This window comes from Megascapheus bottae, chromosome 11 (assembly GCF_031878675.1).
Source record: "Megascapheus bottae isolate mThoBot1 chromosome 11, mThoBot2.hap1, whole genome shotgun sequence".
Lineage (NCBI taxonomy): Eukaryota > Metazoa > Chordata > Mammalia > Rodentia > Geomyidae > Megascapheus > Megascapheus bottae.
Window position 1 is genome coordinate 20,959,626 of NC_143519.1, and position 21,394 is coordinate 20,981,019.

General features: G+C 39.3%; 2 protein-coding genes across 2 annotated transcripts in view; one reads left to right on the forward strand and one right to left on the reverse strand.

Moving 5' to 3' along the window:
• Nucleotides 1–14,416, reverse strand: part of Ndfip2 (Nedd4 family interacting protein 2) — a 61,638-nt gene extending 47,222 nt beyond the window's left edge. The window contains exon 1 of the mRNA XM_090341979.1: nucleotides 14,066–14,416. Within this exon, the coding sequence (XP_090198105.1) occupies nucleotides 14,066–14,416 (351 nt within the window). The remainder of the gene's footprint in view (nucleotides 1–14,065) is intronic.
• On the forward strand, nucleotides 14,370–15,290 carry LOC150056803 (uncharacterized). The gene is made up of 2 exons (XM_090341980.1): nucleotides 14,370–14,763; nucleotides 15,140–15,290. Exon 1 carries the CDS (start codon nucleotides 14,370–14,372, stop codon nucleotides 14,757–14,759), a length of 390 nt encoding a protein of 129 aa, XP_090198106.1. The 3' UTR covers nucleotides 14,760–14,763; nucleotides 15,140–15,290.
• Nucleotides 15,291–21,394: the final 6,104 nt, after the last annotated feature.

Genomic DNA, 21,394 nt, shown 5'->3' on the forward strand with positions numbered 1-21,394 from the left:
TGTTACTATGAGATCGACAACTCTGAAATTCCACCTCACTCCAGTTAGAATGGCCATGATCAAGAAATCTAATAACAACAGATGCTGGAGGGGATGTGGCCAGGAGGGATCACTACTACACTGTTGATGGGAGTGCAAACTCGTTCAACCACTTGGAAAGCAGCTTGGCAGTTCCTCAAAAGACTAAACATAGAGCTCCCCTATGACCCAGCAATTCTAATACTTAGAATTTACCCAAACGTCCAGAAACAAGGACATACTAAATCCACTAGTACAATGATGTTCATTGCAGCACTATTTACCACAGCGAAGATATGGAACCAACCCAGATGCCCCTCAGTAGATGACTGGACAAAGATGTGGTATTTATACACAATGGAATTCTATGCTACCATCAGAAAGAACGACATTGGGCCAGGAGTTTGGCCTAGTGGTAGAGTGCTTGCCTAGCACGAAGACCCGGGTTCAATTTCTCAGTACCTCATATGTAGCAAAAAGCCAGAAGTGGTGCTGTGGCTCAAGTGGTAGAGCCCTAGCCTTGAGAAAAAAATCCAGGGACAGTGGTCAGGCCCTGAGCCCAAGCCCAGGACTGGCAAAAAAAAAAAAGAACGAAAGAACGACATCATCCCATTTGTAAGGAAATTGAAAGACTTGGAAAAAATCATATTAAGTGAAGTAAGCCAGACCCAAAGGAATATAGGCTCAATGGTTTGCCTCATCTGTCATAATTAGTACAAACCTTGGACTCTCCTAGCAGAGGATTACAACAGGGCAAAACCTAAATACATAAGGTCATATAGGATAACTAAATGAAAGGACCTCCAGGATTGTTCTTAATGTACTACGTTATTTTTCACCTCTTTTGTTGTCCTTTGATTTCATATTGTTATAGTATCTGATTTTGTCACCTGACATATTGTATATGCATTTATTTATTTGAAATAGGAAAGGGAAGGGGGAAAACTAGATGAGGGGAGGAGGGGGAGGGAAATGGGGACAAAACCATGAGAAGGGGTATCAATGTGTGTGAAGTAATGCACCTTCTATCTGGTGAATATAACTGTAACCCCTCTATTAATTACAATTATAAAAAATAAAAGTTACTATGAACCGGGCATGGTGGCTCACACCTGCAATCCTGGCTACTCACAAGGCTGAGATTTGAAGATCAAGTTTCAAAACTAAAGTCTATGAGACTCTTATCGCCAATTAACCACTAGAAAACCAGAAGGAGGGCTGAGGCTCAAAGGGTAGTGTGGTAGCTTTGAGTTGATGAACCCAGAGACAGCGCCCAGGCCCAGAGTTCAAGCCCCACACTGACAAAAAAAAAAAAAGAAAAAAAAATTTTAAAAGGCGCTATATAAATACAAAATAATATCTATTAAAGTTAGTTTATTTGTGAAAAAAAGAAAGAAAAAAAAGTCACTATGTCCTAAGACCCCCAAAGTTAACATCAATCCATTAAAAGATTTTTTTACATAGCACTCTGGCATAATTCCTTATTCTCTAAGCCTCTGTCAAAATAGCACCATTTCTTTATATGTTACATGTAACTCTGGAGAACATCAAGATGAGCAGAACACATTCCTGAACTTTTAAATTATTAAATTGTTCATGTTCAAACAAATCTTAGAATTAAGCAAGTCAAAACCTTAAAATAATCTGATAGTAAATCTTCAACTACTGCAGCATTTCTCAACTTGCATTTGGCACATCTTTAACAAGAATTTTACCCACACCTTAATTCCAACGAAGTGATTAACTTTTGAAAGAAACCATAACAACATGGCCTAAAAACGCAGACATGAAACATGTAAGGGCTTACCATTATGTGGTGAGCAGGTCAGCCTTAATTACAATGCTCTGGCCAGTAAATTTACGCTTAATAGATGTCAGAGGATCATATTCCTTATGACTACACATACAGAATACAAACAGAATTCTAGAATAATATATTGTTATTACACATATAATTTGTGTTTTAGACTAATAAAGGTAGAATAAAAACATTGCTGCTAAGTAACTAATACAAAACAGGTCAGAAAAATCGAAGCTTCACACTTAATTTAGATATTAAGCAGGACCACTGCATTACAGTTTAATACATTACTAAAGGAACAACTCTAGGTGAAACCAATTCAGATGAGGGAGATAATGTAGAAAGGGCCTACCAATACATTAAGCAAAAAAGACTCTAAAAAGCCATTGCCACCACCACCTCTTTAGAGAGTTCAAGTGTCAACAGAAATTATATTATATATATATATATATACATATATATATGAATAACAGAGGCAAGGTCCCAAGGTACAACATTCATTTACTCTTAGTCTTATCAAACACTGACTGGTTATTATCTACCAGATACAGAAAGATAAGGTGTGAAAAAAATCAGACAAAATTATTTTGCCATCATGAGGCTTAACTGGGGATAGGAGGATGGGTAATCAGAAAAGAAAAGAGTACTCACAATACAAGGAATCAAGGTAAGGAATATTCTGAAAAAGTATGGGGAGGTCAACAACAGTCTGAGTGTTCAAACAGAATGGAGATTGTGTCAGACTTGAGAAACTTATCTTTGCCATGCTCACAGAAAGTTGTTTTTTTGTTTTTTGGTTTTTTTTTACTTTACCCCATTTTCCACATTCAAGTGACAAAGTGCTTGAATGGTTACCAGGTAGAAGGGATGTGAAACAATCTGCCATATTCCTTAGGATATATTTAGAGCCTAAGCAAAAAGTAATTTCCAAGAAATATTCTTCACTGAGGTACATCTACACTAGGATGGGCGAACTGCAGCCCGCAGGTAAAACACATTAGGATTTGGAAACAAGGCTTACATAATGTAGCCATATTCATCTTCATTTTTGGTACAGGTACTGTTATGCTACAATGGCAGATATGAGTAGCTGGGATAGAATTACATGGTTTGGTAAGGCTAAAATACTTACACCTCACTCTTCATAGAATAAGTTTACTAATTTCCAATCTGCAGAAGCACCACTACTACAATCACAGACTCACAGTGTGACTACTTTAAGGGTCTTTCTATGAGGAAGTGATCACTGCAGTCAGAGGATCCCACTCCAGATGGGCCCCTTGACTGATGATGCTATTTTCACTTGTTTAGTTTGGTTAGGGGGTTTATTTACTTGTTTTTAAGGTAGGGTACCTCTTTGTCTTAAAATCAGCCCAGTATGACCTCAAAATCACTATGTAGCCCAGGCTGGTCTGGAACTTATAGCTTCCTCCCAAGTGATAGGGATTACAGGCATGTACATTAGGTTATTACTTTGTGTCCATTGTCTTGTTTTATAAGTGAACTCAAATATGACTCTGATAGAGCATGCTCCAGGGCCTTGGAACCTCAGCTCATAGTTTTTCCCCAAGAATGGTTCTCACTCAGCTACATACTGCTGGCCATCTCCACCCCAGCTGGTACGTTGGCATATCAGAACCTGTTGGTTAGTGCTGATTCTGGTAATAAACATGTCTGAGAACAGAGATCCCTTGGACGCTGCCTTCCTGCCATAAGCTGGGACAGCAGACTTACTGGAAGAGGACGCTGACTTCACCATCCCTAGGCCAAAGTCTCATATTTTCCTTTGGCACTGGATCTTGTAAATTATATAAGTGGACTTGATTGCTTTCATAAAACAAAAATTATAAACTAGAGTTTCATGATTCTATTAGCATGCAAGTTATTCTGTGTTTTGTTCCATTCAAATATATGCCTTTCCTTTTACCTTGCTGCAGCCATATGGCTTTCTATTTCATAAACCAACATACTCATTTCTTCTATGGGCCATTATCACACCTGAAACAAATTCTCAACTAGAATTACTCCTTTAGAGTAGACAGAGGTCCCAAGCTATCCTGACATGTCAGCTGAAGTACATGTATTATTCTACAACTATCAAAATGATTTGAAGTGAAAAAAATCAGACTAATCACCTCCAGGATAAAAAGTGAGTAAAAGTCATGGGGAAGGACTTTGGAGGGTATCTCACATCAGGAAGGAACAACAGTAAAACCTGCTTGCTTCCCAAAAAGTCATATATTTAGGCTCCAACTCACCAAGTTACCGTATTTGGGAGGTATCAGATTTAGAAAAGGACCTATGAGAAGAGTCTTATAATGGACTGTCTTTAAGAGCAAGAGATTTAGGAACCAGTGGCTCCTGAAACTTGGAAGATCATAGTTCAAAATCAGCCTAGGCAGAAAAGTTCAAGAGACTCCTTGACCAATTAACCAGAAAAGTGCTGGAACAGAGATGTGGCTCAAGTGTAGTGTACCAGCCATGAATAAGAAAGCCCAGTAAGATAACAATGTCTTGAATTCAAGCTCTGCTTTTAGTATATGTGCCCACCCCCACCGCCCGCACGTGCATGCGTGGACGGGAATGAACACACACACACACACACACACACACACACACACACACACACACACGGAGATGGAGGAGAAGGAAGACTCTATCAAATGAGGACACAATACTTAAATGGCCATCATCTATAAGCAAGGACTCAACAGGAAACCAAATTTTGATACTGAATTCCTGAGCCTCAATAACATAGAAATAAATTCCTGTTGTTTGTCTAAATTACTTGTTATGACAGCTCAAGTTAACTAAGATAACCAAATGAGTAAATATTTTGGACGTTGTAGATTTTGCCTTAAATAATCAATTCTACCATTGTAAGTACATAGGAATGGTGTGTCCCAATAAAATATTACATACAAAAACAGTAGCAGGACTGTATTTTACCGATCTCTATTCTGCTACCTTAAAAATAGTATGGAGTTAATCTCGACAATAAAATACAATAAAAACGGCCCCGACAATAAAATAAAATAAAAATAAATAAAAATTTTAAAGTCTCGGGGGCGGGAAGGGGGGCCAGGAGTTTGGTCTAGTGGTAGAGTGCTTGCCTAGAATGCATGAAGATCTGGGTTCGATTCCTTGGTACCACATACATAGAAAAAAGCTAGAAGTGGTGCTGTGGCTCAAGTGGTAGAGCCCTAGCCTTGAGAAAGCCCAAGGACAGCACTCAGGCCCTGAGTTCAAGCCCCAGGACTGGCAAAAAAAAAAAAGTTTCGGGGGAGGTGGGGGCAGAATAGTATGGAGTTAGATGGGAATGTGCATTTGTCAAAGTTCGCTCAACACATCATGGAACATTTCACTTATATGTTCATTTTAATTCAAAGGAAAACAGCAATTGATATTAAATACTGGGCTAATGATGGGTATATTTTCAAGGATATACATTGGTTACGGGTAGTTTAAAGTATAAAAATGAAATAGAAATTCAACTAACTATTAACTACAATTTATAAATGATACAGAAAGTTAACTATATAATTCTTTCAACTCCTCCCTATACTTGAATTTTTTGTTCTTATTTATTTTTTGTTGGTCGTGGGGCTTGAACTCTGGATTTGGGCGCTGTCCCTGAGCTCTTCAGCCTGGACCATAGTACTACTTCCTATTTTCTAGTAGTTAATTGGAGGTAAGAATCTTATGGTCTTTAGAGCCCAAGTTGGCTTTAGTGCCCAGGCTGGTTTTGAACCATGATCCTCAGATCTCAGCCTCCTGCTTAGCTAGGATGACAGACATGAGCTACCATGCCCAGCAAAATTTTTTATTTATTTGTTTGCCAGTCCTGGGGCTTGAACTCAGGGTCCGGGCATTGTCTTCGGACACCTTTTGGTCAGGGCTAGAGCTCTGCACCACTTGAGCCACAGCACTACTTCTGGCTTTTTCTGAGTATGTGCACCAGGGAAACGAACCTAGGGCTTCGTGCATGCTAGGCTATGCTCCCGGCCCCCAAATTTTTTACTTTTTAAGCAAAGAAATAATTGCATTTATTATATTCTACAAATATGACTGAGGTTGTGCAAACAAACTGAAAAATGGTTTAATGATGGAAGAAAATACTAATAGCTATTTAAAGACATAGGAAGTACCAACATTTGAATACAAAAAGCGTTCATTATAAGAACAGCCAAAAAAGGGCCAGGAGTTTGGCCTAGTAGTAGAGTGCTTGCTTAGCATGCACAAAGACCTGGGTTCGATTCCTCGGTACCACATATATAGAAAAAAGTTGGAAGTGGTGCTGTGGCACAAGTGGTAGAGGGCTAGCCTTGAGAAAAGCCCAAGTACAGTGCTCAGGCTCTAAGTTCAAATCCCAGGACTGGAAAAAAATAATAATGATGATGAATAAAAAGAATCAAGAATAAGGGAATCAGCATCAGACAAATTCTTAATATCCAGTATCTACAAGGAACTCAAAAAACTAATCTCCCCCCAAACCCAACAAACCAATCAGTAAATGGGCAAGGGAACTAAAGAGAGATTTATCAAAAGAATAGGTTAAAATGGCAGAAAAACATATGAGAAAATGCTCATCATCCATGGTCATAAAAGAAATGCAAATAAAAGCAAACTTAAGATACCACCTTTCCCCAATTAGAATGGCCAATATTCTGAACTCAGACAATGACAAATGCTGGCCGGTTTGGGGAAAAGAGGAACCCTACTGCACTGCTGGTGGGAATGTAAACTAGTTCAGCCACTCTGGAAAGCAGTTTGGAGGACAACTGAAAATAGACATTCCCTACAAACATACCTTCCCTACAATCCCACCATACCACTCCTGGGCATCTATCCTGAACATCATAACCCAGGATATGATAAGGACACCTGCTCAGCTATGTTCCTCTCTGCACTATTCACAATAGCCAAGCGATGGAAACAACCCAGATGCCCTACTGCAGATGAATGGATACAAAAAAAAGATGTGATATATATATAAAATGGAATTCTACATAGCCACCAGACAAGATAAAATAATGGCATTCGCTGGGAAGTGGATGAAGCTAGAGCAACTCATGTTGAGTGAGACAAGTCAAAACCAAAGAAACAAAAGGCACATGGTATCCTCAATATGTGGATATTAGATCCAAATAGTGCAAGAGCGATGACTCAATAGTTGGGTACCCAATGTTATGGACATGGTCTTGGAGATATAAGCATAACTACATACATAGACATAAAAACCTATGATGGGCTATATACTCTATAGACATAATGTTTTATTACATACATTAATATGTACCTATGACATACAAACCTTCAGCTTAATTTTAATTATGTTCTAAAATCTAAGTGCCAGTGATTGCATATAGAGATTCCCTTCTTGAATACTTGTTTGTTAAACATGACATTTGAAATATGATATAAAAATCAATGTTAATAAATTCTTTAATTAAAAAAATGCTATGGAATAAAAAAAAATCTTAAAAAAAAGAATAAGGGAATTCAAAGAACAAAGCTCAGTGTTGACATAACAGAGAAGACAAGAATGAGAAAAATATTCAATTATGTAACCAGGTAACCTTGATTATGTAAAAAGAGGTGTAGTAAGACTATGATTGAGATCAAAGTGTAGATAAATTCAATCAAGGGAATCTAGAACAACCTAAAAAGACATAATACTTCTCTAAAATGGAAAAAATGAAAGTAAAAGACCATACCTTAAAAAAAAATGCCACATTTCTTTTTATTCAGAGCCTGTACTATTGGAAGAGGTGGTCTTCCAGGGCTTAATTGTTCCTACAGTTCTGGCTGAGAGTGCCCAAGGACTGACCAACAAAGAAGATTAAGGTCAGCACATTAAGTAACTGCCCTCCCTGTGGGGACATATTAACAGCTTATAGTTTGTTACAACGTTTGCTGCTTATACCTAAAATGTACTGCACCCTTGGCTCCAAATTCTCATCAGTGATGCACACCTACTCTTGCATCCATAAGAACATCCACCTACTACCCTCCTGGGACTTGGTGGCAAGAAAAAGCTAGTGAAATTTGCTGGTGTTCATGTTGTTTGGTACATTATGAACAATGTTGTTTGTCTCTGGCTTAGCAGTATCCTTGTTTTCTGCCAGCAACCACCAAACATTAGCAGAATAACTTACTAGCTGTAAATAGGGTACTTATTTATCATCAATCAGTTTCTAGTTTTACATATATTACAGTGCCTAATTCTCAAATTACTGACCTATTAATATGAGGAAACTGAGGCTTCAAGATATGAAGCAACTAAATCAATATTTCAAAAATTCCACCTAGTACAACCTCAATATAAATACAGATGACTTTAAAGCAAGTTTCCTTTCATTTTGTTTTTCAGTGTTCAGGATGAAAAAAAGAGGGCCTTGAAAGCACACTTTCTAGTCAAACACTCTATCACTGCAGCCCCAAATTTATTTTAAACCATTAACTGCTCCCTTCCTAGCTGATCTATCAAGGGCAACTTTAATTCTCTAGATACAATAGCAAAATACTTTGATCTTCACATGAGTCAAAGTATTCATACTTCGGGGCTGGGAGTGTAGCCTAGTAGTAGTGTGCTTGCCTAACATGCACAAAGCCCTGAATTCAATTCCTAGGTACCACATACACACAAAAAAAAAGCCAGAAGTAGTGCTGCAGCACATAGCAGAGTGCTAACCTTAAAAAGTCCAAGGACAGTGCCTAGGCCCTGAGTTCAAGCCCCAGAATCAGCACAAAAAAAAAAAGAGAAGAAACAAAGTACACATACTTCATAGAAATATCACAGAAACTTAACATTTTGGAAATGTTAATATAGTCTTCAAAGAAAATTTTTTAAAAATGGTCAACACTGGCCGGGAATTTAGCCTAGTGGTAGAGTGCTTGCCTAGCATGCACGGAGGCCCGGGTTCGATTCCTTGGTACCACATGCTTAGAAAAAGCCAGAAGTGGTGCTGAGGCTCAAGTGGTAGAGTTCTAGCCTTGAGAAAAATCCAAGAACAGTGCTCAGGCCCTGAGCTTAAGCCCAAGACTGGCAAAAAAAAAAAAAAAAAAAAAGGTCAACACTAACAAGATCTAGAATAGCCAAATCTAAACCATTATCTTTACCTAGCCACCTAGCTTCAGAAAGCTGAGATCTGAGGATCAAGGTTCAAGCCTGCCGGGGTACAAAAGGACTTGAGACTCACCAATCTCCAATTAACTCTAGAAAATGGGACCTGGGGCTTGGCTCAAGTGGGGCTTGGCTCAAGGGTCGGGCAGTAGCACTGAGCTGAAGAGCTCAGGGACAGCACCCAAGGCAAGTTCAAGCAACATGACTCACAAGAAAAAAACAGAAGATCAAAGTGATTTAACTACTGGAAGTCAACTACTTAATAGCATGGCAACAATACTTTTCTACCAAGCAAAACCAAATTATAACCTAAAACACAATTAAACTACATATCATGCTTGTTTGTTTTGTTTTTCTGAAATTAGAAGAGTAATAAACAATACTTACTGTAGAGCTCTACATTGCTACAGTGGCTACACAAACTTTTTTGGTTTACTTAACAAAATTTGGATCCTTAAGACCTTAACAACAGCAGGAACACCACCACCTTAGTTTTTATAGCCAGCACAGTGATGCAAATCTGTCACCCCTCAATTCAGAAAAAGACTTGGGCATTTGTAGTTCAGTGTGGAGCAAACTGTTAGCATAAACAAGAGTAACTGCCAAGCATGCTCTTCATTGTTGTATCTCCAGCATGGGATGGGGTTAGCTAGCAGAAGGGGGTGGCAGCAGTCCAAATAGATCAAGTACATTGGTTTATGGTACTACATCATTGTCATTCTGATGATTCCATGTATTACTATTATAAAGATAAATTTAATCTCATTAAGTAATAAATCTACACAGCATTCCATTTCAGTGTATTTTGCCCCTGTCCTAACATTCAATAGCATTCAATAACCAAAGATGCTTATGTTGCTCCTGTTTACTAAACATTCTAGTTTATTTTTAAAAAGAACTGAGCTAAAGACAGCCATAAAACAGCTGTATTAGCTAGATCTGTAGATAGATAACTAGGTATAACATCTGCTCAGAACTTAAATGCAGCTGACTCTGTTATTAATCAGTGAATTCTCAATGAACCTAAGAGTCTAGATAGATGAAATAACTATGCAATTAGTAAAATAAATAAATAAATAAAAATTTAAAAAAATAAAACTAAATTTTAAAAAATTAAACCACTAATTTAAAAATTAAACCACTAAGGTTTTGTAAAGTTCTGCCTTACAAGGAAAACAAAAATTCCCTACCTAAAGGGAATATATCTTTAGAATGATTTTTGCCCTCTGCTCTCAAGGAATGCCTCCACCTATTCAAAGTGTACACAAGAAAAGGCAATAAAATATGATATCTACTTTATTTTGAAAGAAATTGTACAGAAATTCTCTTAAAACTGAAGGTGCAGGGGCTGGGAGTTTAGCCTAGTGGTAAAGTGCTTGTCTAGTATGCACGAAGATCCAAGTTCAATTCCTCATTACCACATACATAGAAAAAAGATGGAAGTGGTGCTGTGTCTCAAGTGGTAGAGCTCTAGCCTTGAGAAAAGTCCAAGGACAGAGGTCAGGTCCTGAGTTAAAGTGCAGGACTGGCAAAAAAAAAAAAAAAAAAAATCTAAAGGGGCAAACTCCAGTGTTTCCATGGGAGGAATTTAAATAGTCTCAAACTAATTATATATATTAGAAGCAAATGAGACAATAGTAAATTATTTAAGGAACAGCTGTACTAGTTTAAAATGTTTTGAGGGGGGGGCGGGAGTTTAGCCTAGTGGTAGAGTGTTTCCCTAGCATGCATGAAAACCAGGGTTCAATTCCTCGGTACCACATACATATCAAAAAGCCAGAAATGGTGCTGTGGCTCAAGTGGTAGAGCTTTAGCCTTGAGAAAGCCCAAGGACAGTGCCCAGGCCCTGCGTTCCAAAGCCCAGGACTGGAAAAAAATAAAAAAAATAAAAAAAGTTTTGAGGGGGCTGGGAGTTTGGCCTAGTGATAAGAGTGCTTGCCTAGCATGCATAAAGGCCCAGGTTCGATTCCTCAGTACCACATACATAGAAAAAAAAAAAGCTGGAAGTGGTAATGTGGCTCAAGTGGTAGAGGAGCTCTGGCCTTGAGAAAAGTCTAAGGTCGATACTCAGGCCCTGAGTTCAAGCCCCACGACTGGCCAAAAAAAAAAAAAGTTGGGGCCAGGAGTTTGGCCTAGTGGTAGAGTGCTTGCCTAGCATGCACCAAGACCAGGGTTCCATTCCTCGGGTACCACAAACATTGAATAAAAGCAAGAAGTGGTGTTGTGGCTCCAGTGGTAGAGCTCTAGCCTTGAGAAAGCCAAAGGACAATGCTCAGGCCCTGAGTTCAAGGCCCAGGACTGGCAAAGAAAAAAAAAAAGTTTTGAGCCAGGCACCAATGGCTCACTTCTGGAAATCTTAGCTACTCAGGGGGCTGATACCTGGAGGATCTCTGTTTGAAGCAAATTGGGGCAGAAAAGTCAGCGATTCCACCTCTAATTAACCAATAAAAATGATGGATTATAGGCATGGCTAAAGTGGTAGAGTGTTAGCTGTAAGCAACAAAGCCTGGTCAAGAGCAGGCACTGCATTCAAACTCCAGTACACACACAATTTTGAGTAGTGACTTGTATATCGCAGTCCCATCAGCAAAGTCTATATGAAAGAACTTAAATTAGCTAATACACTAAGAGAAACAAGCAATAGTTAACAGAAAATGAAACTATGTGACCCCTCTGTACATCATCTTTGTAGTGACTATTTAAAAATCCGAAAGTTTGGCCTAGTGGTAGACTGCTTGCCTAGCATGCACGAAGACCCGGGTTCGATTCCTCGGTACCCCACATACATAGCAAAAAGCTGGAAGTGGTGCTGAGGCTCAAGTGGTAGAGCTCTAGCCTTGAGAAAGTCCAAGGACAGTGCTCAGGCCCTGAGCTCAAGCCCAGGACTGGCAAAAAAAAAAATAAAAAAAAAAAATTTAAGAGTAAAAAAATGAAACAAGTATGATGATATTAAATAGTTAGCTACTACATTTTTGCCAACATTTACAAAAATAACTCTTAAAAGTAAACCCATCCTCCCTCCCAAACTGCATAAACTAACAACTTAAAAAAGCCTTCTAATATGGAACCAACCCAGATGCCCCTGAGTAGATGATTGGATCAAGAAGATGTGGCATTTAAACAAAATGGAATTCTATGTTGCCATCAGAAAGAATGGCATCGGCCCACTTGTAAGGAAATGGAAAGACTTGAAAAAAATCATATTAAGTGAAGTAAACCAGACCCAAGGGAACATAGGCTCAATGACTTCCCTCATTTGTAATAATTAGTACACACCTAGGACTTTCCTAACCGAAGATTACAATAGCTCAAAACCTAGATACATTAGGTCATATAGGATGAGGCTAAATGAAAGGATCTCCAGGGTATGGAAACAAGAGTTTTATCTTATGTGATTGTTGTTCTTAATGTACTATGTTTATTTCTCTTCTCTTTTGTTGCCCTTTGGTTAATCTCATATTGTTACTGTATCTGGCTTTATTACCTGGCATATTGTATATGTTTATTTATTTGAAATAGGAAAGGGAAGGGGGAAAACAAGATGATTGGGAAGGGATGGGGGGAGGGAATGGGAACAAAAATGGGGTATCAATGTGTAAGAAGTAATGCATCTACTATCTGGGAAATAAAACTGTAACCCCTCTATACATTACAATTAAAATTTTTTAATTAAAAAAAGACCTATACTGAAGGCTACTATTTTTCACACCATTCTGAAAATACCGGCAATTTTTGGAAATTCAATATATGAACATTTTGGGGGTTTTACAAGATGTAAGCCAGATGATGGCAGTAACATGAAAAAGTGTACACACTGGGATCTCATTTTTCAACATATCTCATACTTGTCAAACTATATTAACAGGAATTATTAGTTCACAACATGCATACAAATAGGCCCAAAAGGTGAAATACGGGACAAACATATGGACATTTGTAAAGCTGTACAAACTATGAGCTACACCATTAGCAATACATATTGCTTTTCTCTCCATTAGTAAACAGGTTTAACTATCACCTGAACATTTATAGATTAGCACACTATCTAGCTGCAACACAGTAGTCAACTATTTCCAAGTTCATTGTTGGGATTTCCAAAGAGGAATCTCCAATGAGACCACGAAATTCATGCACAAAGTGAAAGAACCAAAAAAAAAGGACAAAGAACACACAGAACAGTCACACAAAAGAATACAGAACGTGTCTCACTCATTTAAACACACTTACAGAAGTTTATATGGTTAAGGCTGGAAAACCTCGCATTAAATAAAAACCAATTTTTCAAACAAGATTTTCTTCTAATAAAACATCTTCCTGCCTGTATGTCTGTGTATATGCGTCTACACCTCGATGTATGCACGTGCGTGCATGTACATACGGAGATGTACATGCGTATGAATATATCCATACACAGGATGTACGCAGGTGTGCATATTCATGTGTACGTCCATACGTATACACATACGGATGTGTGGGCGTGTATATATACATATGTATATTGGAATGAAGAAAACAAAATACAACCACTTGTATACTAACGTATTGAAAAAGGACAAACAAAATGACAAGGTTAACCAGAGCCGAGGCAAGATGAGATCTCCAGCTATTTACAGTCCCGCAATTCCCAGGCCAGGTTTCCCAGAGACCCACATCCTCACACCACCCCCACCCCACTGATGACGACGGCAAGCCACCTTCCCGGCCAGGTATGTGAATTCGGCCCCATTTTCCTTTTTGCTCTAGGGAGGGGAAGGGAAGGGGGAAAGGGAAAAAAAAAAAAAAAAGATGGGAATGTTTGCAGAGTGACGGAGTCGGGAAGGTGAAAAGTCCAGCCCAGATTCTTCGGTTTCGGGCGGCTGGGGAGCGCGGTCTCTCGGCAGGGGGAGGAGGGAGGGGAGGAGGAGGGGAAGGAGGAAGGGAGGGAAGGGTCGTGACCCGGTCCCGACAGAGGTCCGACAGTGGAGCTGAGGGAGGAAGCTCCGGCTGGGAGAGCCTCCACGGTGTCAGTCACCAGCCCGCACGTCCCCTCCCCGCCCCCGCCCCCGGCATCACCCGAGGACCGGGGTCGCAGGGCCGTGGCGGAGGGCCGTGGGGGGCGACCCGGGCGGCCGGGAACTCACCACCTGGTAGCGGCCAGTCCCCAACTGGTGGTGGTCCATCCTGCCCGGCTCGGGATCCCGTTTCCGAGCGGGCCGGTCACCTCCGCGCTCGGCTCCCGCGGCCTCCTCCGTCGACGACAACAACGACGACGTCGCCGGCGCCTCCGCAGCGCCCCTATCGCCTCGTCTGCTACCGCCGCCGCCGCCGCCGCGGCCGCCCAGAGGGAGCGTTTCACTTCCTGTCGCTGCCTCAGCAGCCGCGGAAATCTCCGCGTCGCCCGCGTCTCCCCCGCGGTGCTCCGGCTCGCCGTGCGCGCTGCTGCGCATGCTCGGGGAAGCCGCGCATGCTCCTGAGTTCCTTCGCCGCTCCATCCTCACCGCGCCTGCGTGCTCCCGCTCGGGTAAGAGGGAGGAGGTGGGCAAGTCAGACAAGTCTCGGGATGCAGACCAAGTTGTCAGCCTGTCGGGAGTGGGCGGTGGCAAAAAAGAAAAAAAAAATGAAATAGTTGTCCTTGTCCTTGATTGGTTTTATTTTCCGAGTGTAAGGGTTGCCGCACCGGGCCTGGCAAATGCACGATCACCGCCCAGAGACAGCTGCAGAGAAGAGAGGAACGCCTTCCTGGATACCTGGGGACGGGTGGCCGCCTACCCGACACTTTCTCTGCCTAAAACATCCCGGAGACGCCTTCCTAGAACGCGCATTCAAAATCGTTAGTGAGGTAAAGGATCTTTTAAGAAGAGGGAGCGTTGGTTTGGTTTGGTTTTTCTTTTTACAGCAGTGTCAGGCTCACAGCGAAACCGGAGGACCACAGAAAACCCTTACATCACAGTTGCTCTTCGCCCCATTCCCTCACTGGGCGGAGCCTCCCCGACTGGCGCGAGGCCTACTGTGACGTGGACACACCTTTGTCACCTGAATTGAATTGCGCAGTCCGCATTGTTTATTCCTGGGGTGTTAGACACCCCGGAGGAATGGGCAAATACGTGGTAACTGCACGATTGTAGGGTCACACAAAATACTTTCTCTGCCTTGAAAATCTTGTGTATAATCACTTTTTTTCCTTTTTTTTTTTTTTTTTTTTTTTTTTTTGCCAGTCCTGGTGCACGGACTCTGGACCTGAACCTTGTCCTTGGCCTTTCTTCTCAAGTACCTTAAGTAAAACAGTAGGATTTTAGTGCATTTGAATAATTTCATAATTCTTCATTCTCATCTCTAAATACAACCGCCCAAATTTTTACCATTCAATATTAGACAAAACTGCCAAGATTCCCTTTCAAGAATGTTTATTTTGCTTACATCTCTATCTGAAAGGTTCTGTCTATATTAACTGAAAATTCACTAGTCATTATTTCCCGAACATTAATTTCTAAAATGTATTTTAGAAAATATAAGAAAATAGTACTTTGGGGCCGGGAGTTTGGCGTAGTGGTTAAAGTGCTTGCCTAGCATGCATGAAGACCTGGGTTCGATTCCTTGGTACCACATACATAGAAAAAAGCCAGAGGTGGTGCTGAGGCTCAAGTGGTAGAGCTCTAGCCTTGAGACAGTCCAAGGACAGTGCTCAGGCCCCGAGCTCAAGCCCAGGACTGGCAAAAAAAAAAAAAAAAAAAGAAAATAGTACTATTTGCTAAATAAAAGTAAGTATATTTATCACTCCAAAGTTTTTAAAGTTTTATCTCCATTCTCTATATGCATATATGTATATGTATACACATACTCAGCTTTTAAACAATGTGTAAGCTTGGACCTCATATCTTATTTTTGTTTGTCTTTTGTGGGTCATGGGGCTTGAACTAGCTCTGGGTGCTGTCCTTGAGCTCTTCAGCTAAAGGCAACCCCCCTACCCTTGAGCCAAGTCCCACTTCCCATTTTCTAGAGGTTAATTGCAGATGAGAGTCTCAGGTCTTTTTGTGCCGGGCTGGCTTTGAACCTTGATCTTCAGATCTCAGCCTCCTGAGTAGCTAGGATTACAGGCATGAGCCACAGCACCAGGCTATATCTTGTTTCTTATTTAATGAATTCTTGAATCCCTATCATCTTTGCATCTATTCATTTTAGAGAGGAAGTCTTTGGGGAATAACAACTTAACATTGAATTGAATTGTCAACATTGTTGCCCTTTATTCTCTTCTGTTACACTGGAAAAACAGCTAAAATAGGTATTTTTCATCAGTCAATTCAAGTGGTAAAATAGAACCAATAGACGATAAATTTTGAGAAGTTTATTTCAAGGAAATGGCTTAGGCAATGGTAGGGGATGCTTAGGCAAGTACAAAGTCTAGATTTAATAACACCATCTTTGGCAGAAGGTAAACTTCTATCTCAGAATTTGTTCTTCCTTAAGGAAGCATCAGTTTTACTCAGTACACTTAAATGACTGAAGTAGGCCCACTTATAGTCATTTAAAGTCAACTGATTTGAGACTTTAATTACATCTATAAAATGTCATAACTGACGTGTTGTGTTTGACTCAATAATTGAGGCTATAGCCTAAGCCATGTTGACAGAAAACTGACATCACATGATTATTTAAACGTTTTGAGGTATAATAACCTTTTCATAATAAAGATAAAGAATAAATAGAGACTGGAACAAGCTAAAATTAGCTTATAGAATAAAATATTTTTCTATATTTAAGTTTCCTATCAGTCTTATCTTGTATATATAGTTATATATTGTTACATGTGTTTATATATTGAGTCATCAAGCAATAAGTAGAAAAGATTTAAATTCTGATGAGTTGTATCTCAGTCGTGACAATATTTATATTTAGCATTTCCATTTTTCTTTGGTCAGGGACAAGAAATGTGAGCAAATCAATAACTGTTTTTCCTTTTGGATTTCAAACTTGAAATTGTGTAACTCCTAAATTATTAAAATGATCTTTGCTTTTCCTTGAGTATGAAAGACTATTCTTTAGCTCTGCTAAAGTAGGGCTTTTTATACTTTATCTTCTTTTTTCTCTGCAGGCCCTTCCCTACCACAAAATAAATAAATAAATAAATAAATAGGGATAACCTATTGTTTTAACAGCAAGTTTCCCTAGATTAACTAATGTGTGATCTTCATGTAAAAATACACTCCTGTTCTCTCTCCCTCCCTGTCCTTCTCTTCCCTTCCTCCTTCCCTCTGTGTGTGTATCTGTGTGTATCTGTGTCTGTGTGTGTGTGTGTGTGTGTCAAGTATTTGGAGAGAAAAATGTCTCCTGTGTATCAGTTTATAAACATTAATAACCACTGGTTATTTATCCTCCACAATAAAAATAAGGCCTCACTCGTTAAATATAGTTTCATGTTAGTTTACTGCTTCATCATTAACAGAACACAACATCAGCAATAAGTTCCTCATATATCAAGGCTGCTTGGCTTCAGTACTGAGGATATATGGCATTCAGTGTCTGAAAGAGGAAATGATGATGGTAATCAGACTAAATGACTTACCAGAGGCTGCCTTTTCAGAACTAAGATGTACATTTCCTAGCTTTAATATTCAAATAAAGAAAAAAGGTACAATAAATTATGTTTCCTACAAAGAGAGTCCTTGAGTAAACAGATAATGGAACACCATGTTATGTATGCATTCAGACTTAAAAACTAAACAATCCCAAGTGGGAGACATCAAGAGAAGGGGTAACATTTTCCAAAAACAAAAGTACTCTTGACCTGACTTATATAACTCTAATCCCACTATATATCACCTTTATAATAATAAAAAAAAACTAAATAACCCCAATATCATTTATATAAATCCATGTATATAAGGTTGGCTGTAAGAGAACCAAAATATACCAAGTAGATAAGATTCTACCTCTCTTGGCCTATTCTCCACTCTGTAACCATGAGACCTGACCATGTGACTCCTGTGACCATACAGCCACACTGTCCATCCAGTACAGTAAACTCCCTACATGTGACCACCTACACATTAGTTAAATAAAGACTTCCTTTTTTTAAAGTCACCATAACCACATGTCATGTATTCAGTTGTTACCAGAATATAGTGGCTGCTATACCAGACATTGTAGATTTAGAGAGAAAATTTGTATTATGGAAAGGTTCATTGGATCTTAAAATACCTTCCTTCCCTCCTTCCTGAAGTAGGCAAATAATTTTGTATTGGCCTTGGCCTCAAACTCAGCCATGTCATAATAATGTGGCAGGTGGATAAGTGACTTAGCCTGCTGATCTGGTTTCCTCATCTTTACAATCAGAATAATTACTTCCCTGTCTCACAGGTTGTTATGAAGGTTAAGTGGGAAAAAATATAACCGTAAAAATACAAAGGATAAGTTTTCCTCACAAGTCTTTTCCTTTCTTTAGTAGTTGTAAAAGGGGAAAAATAACTTTTGCACTTATGCTGCTGAATGCATATTATAGAGGATAGAGACTACCTCATAGACTACGATTGCTGGACTATATCACATTCTTTTCCAGGATAAGTGATTGGGCTTATCCTCTACTGACTCATCACAGACATTTGTGTATGTAACCATAGAAAATGTGTCAGTGGTTGTTTATCCAGTAGTAAAACTATTACACTGTATATTTGTCAATCATAATTATGATAATAATAGCTAACATATGCCAAATGGCACTAGTGATTTTGCTGAGTGCTTTATATGTATTGTCTTACTATGTTTTCACAATGATTTATTGAGTAAGTACTACTGTTATTAGCATTTTACATATTAGAAAACTTAAAGACTTAAGGAATTTTTTTTTTTGCCAGTCTTGGGCTTGAGCTCAGGGCTTGAGCACTGTCCTTGGACTTTCTCAAGGCTAGAACTCTACCACTTGAGCCTCAGCACTACTTCTGGCTTTTTTCTATATATGCGGTACCAAGGAATCGAACCCGGGTCTTCTTGCATGCTAGGCAAGCACTTTAACCATTAGGCCAAACTCCTGGCCCAACTTAAGGAATTTTTAAAAAACCAATTTTCAATAGAGAAAAGCAATTTACTAGAGATCATAAAACAAATGAAAGAGGAGAAAATTGTGGATATTTTTCACTTTCACAACTGTTTATTTCAATATAAATTTACATGGGAAATTAGACTACTTGTAAGAGTACACTTTGGGCCGGCCAAGGTGGCTCATGCCAGTAATCCTAGCTTCTCAGGAGGCTGAGATCTGAGGATCAAGGTTTGAAGCAGCCCGGGCACTAAAGAATGTGAGACTCTGGGGGTGGGGGAGGGAAATGGGAACCAAGACAAGAGAAAGGGTATTAATGTTTGTGAAGTAATAAATGCACCTTCTATCTGGTGAATATAATGTAACCTTTCTATTAATTACAATTAAAGATATATGAAAAAAAAGAATGTGAGACTCTTATTTCCAATTAACCACCAGAAAACCAGAAGTGGCCCTGTGGCTCTAGAGCGGTAGCCTTGAGCTGAAGAGCTCTGGGACAGTGCCCAGGCCCAGAGTCCAAGCTCCACAAACAACAACAACAACAAAAAAACAGTTTAATGATTTTTCACAAACTGAATGAACCTATGAACCTAAAATATACATACTTTTTTTTCTTTTTTTCCTCGCAGTCCTGGGGCTTGAACTCAAGGCCTGAGTACTCTCCCAAGCTTAGAATCCAGGGCTTTATCCATGCTATGCAAGCATTCTACCACTAAGCCACATTCCCAGCCCCACACAATTCTTTATGTAGAACATTTCCAGAACTTTAAGACACATCTTTCTTATTGTATAAAGGATATCAATTATGTTGACTTGCAACACCGTACTTTAGTTTTACTAAACCTTTTAACTTTACATATGCGTGTATAATCAAACTATATATACCCTGATTATCTTTTACTTACTTTATATTATTAAGATTTATTCGAGCAGTGATGGTAGTTTGGTCATTTGGTTGCTGATATTTTTCTACTTTTTAGTATATCATGTATTTATTTACAAATTTACTGAATAAATTTGACTGGTGGCATTTCAGTTGTTTCTAATGTGGACTTTGCATTTTCTGAGACTGTCAGCCCACAGGACCACAAACTAAGTGACTTGAGAAACAGAGTCCAGGATCTGTATATCATCAGGATCAGTTCTTTCAAATGCCCCAAGGGAAAAAATATGTTCTGTGCTTCTTCTACCATTTCCGATGTTCAACCTGTGGTGTCCACAAGCCTGTAGAAGTATCACTCAGTCTCTGCTTCCATTGTCTCATGGTATTCTCTGTGTCATGTCTGTTCCAAGATTTGTCCTTTTTATAAGATCCCCTGTCAATGTATGTTATCTCAGCTTAACTACTAATATCTGCAACAACCCTATTCTGACAGGGTCAAATTCTAAGACCAAAAAAGTATCATCTGGCTTGGCTTGCCCTATCAGGGCTGGGGGCGGGGGTGGGGGGAGGACACAAATACTACTAAAGCTTTCATTGGTGCCTTTTTTATTGTGATAAAATATACAAAACAAAATTCACTGTTTCCAGCATCCAGTTCAAAGCATCAAGAACAATCACATTGTTTATCCACAAGTAAGGTGATTCATTCCTTTCCAGAACCTTTTCAGCATCCCAAATTGAGACTCAAAACATGAATTCTAAATTCCTTAGTAACTGTCTTTCATTTTCGTTTGGTTTTTATGTTTGTTTGGGTTTTTTTATTTTATTTTTTGTTGCTGTTTTGTTGTTGTTGTTTCTTTTTTCCAGTCCTGGGGCTTGATCTCAGGACCTGGACACTGTCCTTGGACACTTTTTGCTCAAGGATAGAGCTATACCACTTGAGCAACAGCATCACTTCCAGCTTTTTCTATGCATGTGGTACTGAGGAATTGAACCCAGGTCTTCGTGCATGCTAGGCAAGCACTCTACCACTAGGCCAAATTCCCGGCCTCTATCTTTCATTCTGATATCAACCATTAAGGTAACTTTTATAAATGAAACCATACATCATTTGTTCTTTTGTGTTTAACTTATTTCACAACACGAAATCCTCTAGAGGCTTCTGTGTGATGTGTCAGATTTTATTCTTTTTTTGTTCATAGTATGTGTCAAAATTTTACTTCATATTATAGTGTGCATCTGGATTATAATTTTCTATTGAATTACATGCCAAATTTTTTTTAGCTAATCAGCCATGAATGGACATTGGATTTTTTTTCCACATTTATACAACCAATTTCTCAAATCCTGCCCTAGACAAAACTGAACTCCAGAGCTCACTTACAACTTGGCCAACTGACCCTAGCCAGGTTGAATATTCTCTTTGTAATTTTTTTCCAGTTTTGAGGCTTGAACTCAGGGCCTGAGCACTGTCCTTGGACTTCTTACAAGGCTAGAGCTCTACCCTTGAGCCACAGCACCACTTCCAGCTTTTATCCATGTATGTGGTGCCAAGGA

Excerpts from the sequence above, each read along its gene's own strand:
- LOC150056803 (XM_090341980.1), top strand. The coding sequence starts at position 14,370 with ATGCTCGGGGAAGCCGCGCATGCTCCTGAGTTCCTTCGCCGCTCCATC.